Source organism: Lolium perenne, chromosome 4 (genome assembly GCF_019359855.2).
Source record: "Lolium perenne isolate Kyuss_39 chromosome 4, Kyuss_2.0, whole genome shotgun sequence".
Taxonomy (NCBI): domain Eukaryota; kingdom Viridiplantae; phylum Streptophyta; class Magnoliopsida; order Poales; family Poaceae; genus Lolium; species Lolium perenne.
Window position 1 is genome coordinate 300,495,543 of NC_067247.2, and position 10,549 is coordinate 300,506,091.

General features: G+C 42.8%; 1 protein-coding gene across 1 annotated transcript; it reads right to left on the reverse strand.

Moving 5' to 3' along the window:
* Window positions 1-3,908: 3,908 nt before the first annotated feature.
* Window positions 3,909-10,329, reverse strand: LOC127349000 (general transcription and DNA repair factor IIH helicase subunit XPD-like). The gene is made up of 11 exons (XM_051374836.2): window positions 9,487-10,329; window positions 9,305-9,387; window positions 8,794-9,197; window positions 8,512-8,705; window positions 8,140-8,320; window positions 7,349-7,473; window positions 6,460-6,549; window positions 6,070-6,148; window positions 5,872-5,948; window positions 5,180-5,288; window positions 3,909-4,298 (listed from the first exon to the last, which is right to left on the reverse strand). The coding sequence occupies exons 1-11, from the start codon at window positions 10,296-10,298 to the stop codon at window positions 4,191-4,193; spliced, it is 2,262 nt and encodes a 753-aa protein (XP_051230796.1). The 5' UTR covers window positions 10,299-10,329; the 3' UTR covers window positions 3,909-4,190.
* Window positions 10,330-10,549: the final 220 nt, after the last annotated feature.

Consider the following 10,549-nt stretch of genomic DNA (forward strand, 5'->3'; position numbering starts at 1 on the left):
GAGTAGATGTGTCCGGGTATAAGCTTGGGCATAGGACCAGGTCGAGCTAGGGCTGTCTCCAGGAGTGATCATACGTTGAGAGGGGTCGTGCGGTTCGGGCTTGCATAGGGGAATGGGAAAGAAGAGGCAGCTGGTCTTCTCCTTATCCAAAACATAGACACGCATATGCCTCTCCTTCTCCCTCATCTTTCCCAAAACCAATCAAAGGAGAAGGGCAATGTGGAGTTCCACTAGGGAGTCGACCAGAGAGGAAGAGAAGAGAGGCATTGGAGAGGTCAGAAGATGGGGTGGTGATTAAAAAAAGAGTAAACCGCACGGGCGGTCCCAATTCTTTGCTTAGTCTCTATTCTTTAAAATTAAACATCTTAGTCCTAAATCTTTCATAAATGGTTCATGTAAGGTTCTAAATCGTTCTGACCAGCGTTGACCCCTACCACATCGACACTGGGGCCTAGGAGACAGACAGCTCACCCTACATATTTGCTAATAGGCCCTTGGGGTTGTATTTCTTCCAAAATACGGTCCATATTTCTATCCGCACCCCTTTCTGCCACGGTCGCTCCCTCGCACAACTCGAGGCCGTTCGATTCCGCGAGGCCGGCGTACATGTGGTCCCTACCTTCATTGGTGCACGGACACGACGACGAGCTCGTCGGATTCATACTCGACTAGGGCGTAGGCCACACAATGAGGTCTTGCGTGCACACCTCGTCAGCGATTGCTGCGCTCCCAGCCAAACAGTTCATCGACGGGATCGACCGGCCCGGAGACTGTTGCTTGCGCATGGCATGGGCGTCACAGCAAACCTGGGTGTCGCAACAGACCTGGGCGTCGCGGTTGTCCTCATCGCGCGCAAGGGCAGCCTCCAGTCCTCCTGCAGAGAAGCTCCATCACCGGCGACCATGCGCATCGGCTCGTCATCGCCTTGGCTGGCGCGGTGCAATGACTAGAGGAGGTAGGTGTCCAGCTTTCTCCGCATTAGTCAGAGGAGGTGCTGGAGCAAGCTCGTGAGCGGGTCCAGCTTGCTCCATCACGCGAGTAAGAGATCTAGGGCCGCCCAAGATTTGGAGAAGAAAGGAAAATGGTTTGTGGCTTGGGAAGAAATATAAAGAAGGGGGCTATTTTGCGAATTTGCAAGTCCAACCGGTAGCCTCCTTTGTCTCACTATTGATGTGGCAGTGGTCAAACGCCACGCAGGCAGGTCAATATGGGTCAAACCAAAATAGGACCTCGGGTGAGCAACTAACCAAAGATTTAGGACTGAGATGTTCAATTTTAAAGAATAGGGACTAAAGTGAAGGCACCGGCAAAGAATTAGGACCGCCCATGCGGTTTACTCTTAAAAAAATAGAGAGAAACGGCTTTGGCAAGAAGGATAATGGCAAGGATCACATTGCCAACACATGAAGTCCATCCGATTTCACATTTTTTCTCAGATCAGCAAAGAGCTCTAAACAAGATGATTCTTCTTTGCAGAAAGAGAGAGAAGTACCAAGTTTACAAGGGATTTTACAGAGCAACACTTGGGTGAGAGATGAAGATTTGGGAGAGGTCGAAAGTCGGGCCTAATTGTGGTCAGCAGCGATCACTAGGCTGGACACTTTGACAGAATCACAATTCGGCCGATTTCACATTTTTGGTGAGAAATATTGGCTACATAGATCAGGTTAGTTCTTTTTTTTTTTTTTGAGAAACACAGTACAAACGCAGACGCTCACATACACGCATACACTCACCCCTATGAACGCACACACGCACACCCTACCCCTATGAGCACCTCCGGAAGACTGAGCCGGCGGATTGAATCTTGAAATTGACGAAGTCACCACAGGTGTCGCCTCCCACTGAATGAATCCCTGTTTCCTCCCAATCGGTCGTCTCCTGGCAGCGCGCGACGGCGACATCGGCTGGAATTGAACGGGACGGCGGCGAGCAGTCCTGGAATAGGGTTTAGTTGTGGGAGTGTGATGCATACAGAGCTCACCCAATAGGTGTTGATGATGGAGGAATTCAGTTTGGCGGGTTAGAGGAAGTGAGAAAAGACTTTGATAGATATACAAGGAAAAGAAGATTAATGCTTAATATAATAAAGTTGGAAGGCGTCTTCATAAGAATTTGTCCAAAGCAATAAAGAGAGAAGATTAATCAGAGAGATAATATGGATGTCTTGAACATAGCACTCGAAAATAAGTGTTACTAGATTTAGTTTAGGTCACCCTTTATGGAGTGTGACCAATTCTGAGTATAAATAGAATGAAGGAAGAATAATAATTTTATAAAAAAAAATACATTTGAACAGCAACTTTTCCTCCGTTAATTAGTAAACTTCTCAAAAGGGTTTGGGTGAGACTAGGAACGGTTCTGAAGCCAAATAGAGAAGAATAGAGGTAATGGTCGTGTTGCCAGAAAATGGTATTGAACCATTTTGTCGATTTTAGTGTAAGCAGCGCATGCTCAAATGAAATGGGGTTTGTTTTTTTGGAAAGAGGGGAGTGCCAGCTTCAACAAGAATTTTATAGATGATTTTTTAGAGCAAAGACGAGATAATGAGCAAGGGGCAAAGTCGAGGCAAAATATAAGCCAGCAGAATCTTTAACTGAAACTTTGTTCACTAAAATAAGAGGTTTCCGATTTGGTTTCAGAAATGAGAGGGGAAGGGGTCTAGGGTTTGGTCTATGAGGTCAACCAAGTGTGTGTGTGTGTGAGTGTTTTCATCGTCACTTGACCATAGTGGCTTTATTTGATTTCAAACAAAATCTGAATTTGAATATTTGACCTAATGCACTCACATGGATGCAAAGATTTTTTTTTAAATGGAGTTACTGGCCAATCCGAAGAGAAAGGCGAAGCCTCTACTTGATGACCCTACCCTTTTTTTTTTTGAACAACCCTACCCTTTTCCATTGGTTCCATTAGGACAAGGGAAGGGCCAATGGCCCAAACAAATCCTACCTACGACTCCTCTGGTTTGCTTCTTTCTTTTTATCCAATTCAGACTTCTGTGTTTGTACATGCATGACAATGCAACAAGAGTTTTTAAAAAGTTTTTGTTTACCCATATTTTTGCTATCTAAAAAAAAAAATGACTATTCATATTTTTGCTATCTAGACAAACAAACAACACAGAAAAAGTGGGGTGCTACAAGGATCAGGTAGAAGGTACCTTGAATTATCTGCCGAAACTAAAACATACTTTGCTACAGCTGGTGTTTTCAAGAGGCTCACTTAAATAATCATGAATGTGTTACTACCATATTTAGTTCTAACTTCTAAGACACTTACTTTGTGGTCATTATTTTTGTGCTCGATACTTAAATTTATTGCTAGGGTGCCAAGTGTGTATATATATATGCTGATATTAATAAATTCTAATGACTTCTGGTCTATTGACTCTGCAAAATTTGACAATGCTGGTATTCCTTTTGTATGTCAAAATTGCTGTTTCAGATTTTTTTTTTCCTACATGAAACCTTACATCTGCATTGAACCTTGGGCAGATTTTTAACCAGGTATATAATTCAGGGTATATACTGGATGAATGATGCCTGACTTTGTCCTATCTGATAAGTTTTTAGGGGAATCTGACAAATAGTGTACTGTATTTAGCTTCTCATCTATTCGCCATGCTCGGCATTTATTAATTAGCAACTGCAATTGCACAAGATGTAATAATAAAATTATTAAGCAAAAGATCCATTAAGTACATGTAAATAAAATAAAATGAAGCCAACTCATATGTCATGGAGTTATATTATTTTTTGCAAGACCTGATAAAGGACAGCCCCGTAGGAGCAAACATGGGCTAGGCTTGGGCTTAACTTTTTCCAATAATTAACTAATTTCTATAGTAAGTTTCCCATGACGATGCACACCCTCAGTTGGCAATGCATGCTCGTCGGGCATAGCACAATTTGGCACAATCAAATAGTCCATTCATAGTATGCCAGGTACTGTTTTTATACAGAGGCAATTTCCAAACATAAGTGGGTTCATGCAGACATGTACCAGTCGAATGCGGAGGTGGAGGGCCAAATGTGGGCGACGGCGAGGGAGTCCTTGTGTGGCCATAGCACGAGGCTTTTGTTGTGCTACTTGAAGAGAAGTACATCTCGGCAAATAATCAAGGTGCAAAGTAAAATGGGGGAAATAAGCAAATCCCCTACTGCAGACTACATAGAACTCTCTCAGTTTCACATCTCCATGTCGTCCTGAGACATGCCCTGCAGGTCCTCCTCGGTCAAGAGCGTCTTCTGCCCGCTCACTGCCTTGTCATACGGCTGCGCCATCCTCCGGAGGAACTGTTACAAAACAGTTGCAAGCTTATTTGTGTTATGAACAAAACTAGATGGTTCATGGTTAGTTAAACAAAACTTAGAAAAACACGGCAGGTTAGAAAAACATCCATGAACAACAACAACATCAAAGCCTTTTTCCCAAGCAAGATGGGGTAGGCTAGATATGAAACTCAATAGAAGAAGAAAACCAAAAGAAGGAAACTAAAACAAGAAGGAGAAAGAAAAAGAAAAAAAAAAAGGAAGAAAAAAAAGGTAAACTAAGGTTCTGGCACATGGATTGTTGATCTCCATGCAGTCCTATCAACAGCCAAGTCTTTAGGTACATCCCAACCCCTCAAATCTCTCTTTGCATGTTCATATTTTGACCATGATGCCCTTCTTCCATATACACGTCCTATTTCTGGAAATTAGTTCATGTATTTATTATTCTTGTTAGCTACTAAAGTACTTCCCACTTTTTTGATGGTACTGAGAATATAAGAGGCATAAAGTTTCAGTAATAGTTGATAATTGAGCATTGCGCTCCTATTTCGAAGGGTGGCACCAGTGCAAAACAATGGGTTGGAGTGTACAAAGTACTGCACTGAACAAATAAATATTAAATCCGTTTGATTTAGTCATGGACCAATATATACAAATTGTAGATGTCTATTTTAAGGAAGATTACAGCTTTGGATAATTACCATTGATGACCATTTTCTCACTGATTACTACGTTTATTATGGCTGACGGTATTCACGCAGAGTCTAATCATCGCAAATAACATGCTTTACTTTAACAAGACACACTATAAATTTTGTGCTTGGAGAACTTAACATAAATCGTGCGTCGCACGTGCACGCTTACTATGTCACAAAGCAGCAAAACGGTGCAAGGGAGCATACCTCACGGGCAGTATGCAGAGCCATGTCGGTGCTCAGATTGAGGTGTGCAGCGTGCAAGTGTGGCAGTATCCACCCTGGCAGTTTAGACCGTTTATCATGCCGACTGTATCTACAAGTCACAAATGGCATGGCACTTAGCAAGCAGGAGTACAGTGACCAATAAGGCAGGGAAATATGCAGAACAAGTTCTATTGAAATGATGAACTTAAAAGAACCATGATAAAAATAACTAAAACAGATCTAGCAGAACATATTTATGTTCCATGAGCACTATATGTTTGATATATGGTGTACCCCAGGCCCAGAGCACCCAAGAATCAGATGAAGCAATTATTACAGCCAGTTCTATTTGCCAAAAACACTGACTAAAAGTGGACTTCTTAGTTGCAAAGCCCAATTTTATGCAGCATATCTAACTCCAAAGGGCATTTCACTAAATCAGATTGAACAAAAACAGTTTCTCGCTGGTTGACCATCAGTGTATCACATGTTCAATGCAACATACTTTGAACTTGCTATTTCAGCAATGCACAACTCAAAAATTGCTTGACCAATCTAAAGAGCAAAAGATTTGTTTTTTTGTCTCAAGCATACTACACTTGCCAACTATTTACACCCAACAATATGTCAGGCTTTCCTGATGATCCTCTAAGCTCTAATGTTCTTAACCACGTCAAGGCTGTAGCAAGTACCTCTTGTCAGCAAATATCATCATTCCATAATCTGCTTTCGAACGGATCACACGGCCGACACATTGAGCAGCTTGCCTCTGACGTTCACAGAATTCAACATGCGGGAAAACTTTGTTAGGAGATCTTTAAGATGTAATGATACATAAAATCAACAAATCAGCATGCCCTTTTCCCTTGTAACCGAAGCAGAATTAGTACCAACGCATCAAAAGTCAAGAAGTCACCCTCCTCTATCTGAAAAGTTTCTCTTAGGTACTCCAGCCTAGCACTCAATATCCTGCTCAGACATAGGACATGTATAAGAGAAAGCTATTAGAAAGATACCATTACAGGCCAAAACATTGAGATGTCATTCTGTTGACATAGTATTACTTGTGTATGCATATGAAGAACCACTCACGGGCAAAAAAATAACTAGAAAAGTAATACTCCCTCCGTCCCATAATATAGATGTTATTACAACCTATTAACTCCTATACTGGTTGTAATAACATCTTATATTACAGGACAGAGAGGGTACTATCTTATTGGCAAGACCGAGGGTGCACAAAATTAAATCTAACTGTATAAAAGTACAGTGGACCTTACTTGCTGAGTGTGTACTGGAATGGAACACCAAACATGATCACAAGTCTTCCATAGTGTCGATCGAAATCAATACCTTCCGCAACTTTGCCACTGATTAGATCATATTGTTAGCAAGAGTGAACTGTTGTTGGCTTGTTGCGATAATCTTATTATTATGCATGCACATCTTGCATAGTCATGGATACTCATTATTTAATATGTTGTCAATCTGCAAGAACTATGTTTTAGGATATGTAACTCGATATATTAACTCATAGTGCCAAAGGAATAATGCATCATATCCTACTGATCACAATAAAACAAGCTACCCCCTCCGGTTCCAAAATAATTGAATTTCTGGTTTTGTCCTAACTCAAACTTCACTAAGTTTGACCTGATTTAAAGAAAAAAATATCAATATCCAATCAACATTGTATAAGAAATTTAATAAAAACTAAATTGGTGTTCTAAAATCCAGATGTTGGTATATTTTTCTGTAAAGTTGGTAAAACTTAAAGTAGTTTGACTTAGGACAAAACTAGAACTTCAATTATTTCGGAGTGGAGGGAGTAATAATGAAATCATCACAGTACTAAACTCTATTCTTTCATGCAAATTCAAGGCCTCTTTCATTCCCAAGATCCCGGAAATGCAGGAATAGGAAAGAACATGGGATTGCAATTTGCACCCAAAGTCTGTTTGATTGCACTATCGGAAAAACGAAGGATTCTTTCCAAGAGGTTTGAGTAAATGGAAATTTTCCTTGATCACAATATAACAATAAATCACCATTAATAGAGTGATAACTACTTTCATCGATGTCAAAAGTCAAAACTGGATTCAGACAGTAAAGCAATACTGGTAGTGTTATTTTGAAGGGTGGTCTCAGACTACAATTAAGAGAACAAACCTGGCAACTGAGAAGAAGACTGCACCTCTTCCACAATCGCATGCTTTTCTGTAATTATCAAGAGCCAATGTTGTCTCAACAACATCTGGTGTTTCAATGAATACCAACTTGTGTTGCATGATGTCCTGCACAATAGCATCATAAGATGTTCATTCTTAGGGGACTAATGTGTTATATTTATCTTGGCAACATGAGCCAACTACAAAATCATACAAGAGGAAGAAGGGGTGGACGCCGTCAAGAATGCAGTGTAGAAACTGAGGGTGGCATGATTTTAGTAATATTTCATCTCTTTATACTACATGACCAAATTGCATATACAACTAATGTGATTCTTAATTCTTTGCTGAAAGGTTACAAATTATCTGTCTAGTGGTACTACCCTAATCAACTTCATATGTTTTGGTGATTATAAAAACACAGAAAATCTCTACACAAGCAGTTGATACTCTTTAGTCTTTAATGTGAATCCAGCTCAGCGCACCATTCACCACTTAGCGGTACACAAGTGCACGGAGAAATCTGCATATTAAAAAAATATGACACTAGAAGGTTTAAACAGTATAAATAGTTAAAACCCATATGATTTATTATTTTATTATAATTGACAGTGTTCCAGAAGATCTAGTCTAGTTGTTCAATTGAGGTGGTTGATTTAGGAAATTGGCTGACTTGCTCATGGCGATATAACTAGATCTATGGCAACAATCTATTGAGTTACTTACATTGAACTAATGTCTAAAACTCTAGACATCTCCATAGCAGAATAATGTACTGGTGAGAGAAATAACCTGTAAAATTCCCATGTCGTTCCAGCTGCTGACAATGCCATCCATGTAGGAGTAACTGACAACGAAACAGACTATCCCATCTGGCACAGCAGAAGCCATTTCTAGCAAGAGGCGCCCATAGTTCCTCACAACACCAGGATCACTGCGCATGTCGAACTTGGTACTCACAGGTAGCTGATCACTGAAAATGATGGAATGAATGAAGTTACACAGCAAGATTCGCAACTACACCAGTAAAACAAGAATTTTGAGAACTAAATCGGTTGCAAAAATAGCCTCATGTTATTCTACTACGCTAAGAAGCAGCTAATATGCGTATGTTTCCAAATATTCAAATTTGAAATACAAAGCTCAAATTGATCCAGATCATACCTTCCTCGTGTTAATACCATGGGACATATGCAATCCCTTGTTAAGGACATCGTGAAGCTCCTGCTTATAACAGGAGTAAAATTCAAAAGACGAGGATACAGATCGATTGGGCTGAGAGTTCCTGAAGTGATGACAACAGTTTGAAAACGATTGAAAACAGGCTGTATTGCGAGTGAAGCATCATGGCAACTAAGCTGCAACATATAGAATCTCATTAGCACATCAACAATGTAGTTTGGTAACTATCACACTAAAATCTTATAGGATATGCTGGCTGGATACCTGAATCACAGGATCACGAATATTAGGCATTCTATCATCATAGGGTTCAGTTATTATAGAAAAACCCCGTGTATAAGTTCCGATCAGTGTGGCGAAGTCACAAATTTTTTGGATGTGCATGAATTCATCTGTATCGGTTATCTCCAGGGTAATCAATAGAGATTGTAAGCGGTCATAAAAAAACCTCAGCATTTCCTCGTCAATTACAGTGAGGGAATAGATTGAATCAGCAAAGGAAACAGGTCTTTCATTCACGACATTTTCTGTCTCAAGCCGTTGATCTAAGAACGACACAAGTCTCCACAAGGCAGCGAGAAAATGGTCAGCCCTTCTGATATTTCCACTTACGGCCTCCTTGAGAATGTCGTGAGGCAAGGCTGGATTTGCAAGCCAGGCGTCCGATACTTGATGACAAGAAACACATACATTACTTTAAAAACACTGTCCAGGTAATCAAGGCCATATATAATATAAACAATGCTGCAATCAGAGGGGAAGCTAGAAAACTCACTTGGCAGATGCCCGCTGTGTGCCAATCCATCCACAAGCCTATTGTATTCGGCACGAAGCTTATTGGCATCGGTGGCCTTGAACCTTGATTCAAACCAAATAAAGACCAATCCATCATCTAACAGTTTGATGATTGATCCGTTTAATTAATCCTCCTCAAAAGATGCAGCCTTTTTTACCTACCTATCAATCTCTTGCGAGATGTGCCGCAGGTTTCGTTGGGCACCTTCTAGCGTCTGCTTGCGGATGGTGACGCTGAGCGCCTCAATGCAGACGTTGTCGATGTTATGCGCCTCATCGAACACAACCACACACTCCTTGTGCATCATCATCTCCATCTCCGGGGAGACGATGCTGGCCACCTTGGGGTCGAGCAGGTACTGGTAAGTGTAGACCACCACATTGGCGTGCTTGACCAGGTGCCTGGCAAGGAAGTAGGGGCATATCCGGCGCTGGCAGCCGAGCGAGCGGAGGTCAGCGAGGGTGTAGACCCCGGGTGAAATGTAGGAGGCGAGGTCGCCCCTGTGAGCTGCGGTGTCGAATGTCTCGAAGTAGTCGCAGAGCGGGGTGTCGGAGGCGGCCTTCTCGCGGACCCAGGACGCGGTGAGGCGTCTGCAGCCGGTGTCGACGGCGGCGGATGCGGACACCTGTGGGTGGACGCAAAGGTTCTTGCGGGAGGAGAGGCCGAGCGCGAGGAGGTGGGACGGGTCCGGGAGGTGGGAGAAGAGGAGGCGGAGCTGGGCTAGGGTCTTGTCCATCTCGTGGACGGTGCGGGTGCAGTAGAGGAGGCGGAGCGGGCGGGAGGGGTTGGCGAGGGCGTAGGAGGTGATGAGGGAGAGGAGCGCCGCCGTCTTACCGGTGCCCGTCGGCATCTCCAGCACCGCGTGGCCGCGCGCGTCCAGGGCGCGCTTCAGCTCCCCCATGTACGCGCGCTGCTCCGGGTAGATCGCCGCGTACGGGAAGCACACCGGAAGGCCATCCAGATTGAACCACATCGACGCCGCGGCGGGGGGTTGGGAGTCGCCGGTGTCGATCGGTGCCGCCGGTGTCGGTGTCGGTTAAATTCTTTTGCCAGCTTATTGCTGGACTAGAGGAGGAGCAGGAGATCGGTAGAGGCAGCAAACCAATTCTTTTGCCGTCGCTGTCCTCGAGGGAAAACCTATACATCATCGCTCGCTCGCTAGCGATGCGGTCTAGCATCGCCCGGCCGCGGCCCATTACCGCACATAAACAGGTTTTCTGTTTT

Bases quoted from the DNA above. Each gene is read 5' to 3' on its own strand.
- LOC127349000 (XM_051374836.2), bottom strand. From the start codon at position 10,298: ATGTGGTTCAATCTGGATGGCCTTCCGGTGTGCTTCCCGTACGCGGCG. The intron at 9,388-9,486 runs GTAGGTAAAAAA...GTTTGAATCAAG, and splicing joins ATCTCGCAAGAGATTGATAG to GTTCAAGGCCACCGATGCCA. The intron at 4,299-5,179 runs GTATGCTCCCTT...GTTTTGTAACAG, and splicing joins CTCTGCATACTGCCCGTGAG to TTCCTCCGGAGGATGGCGCA.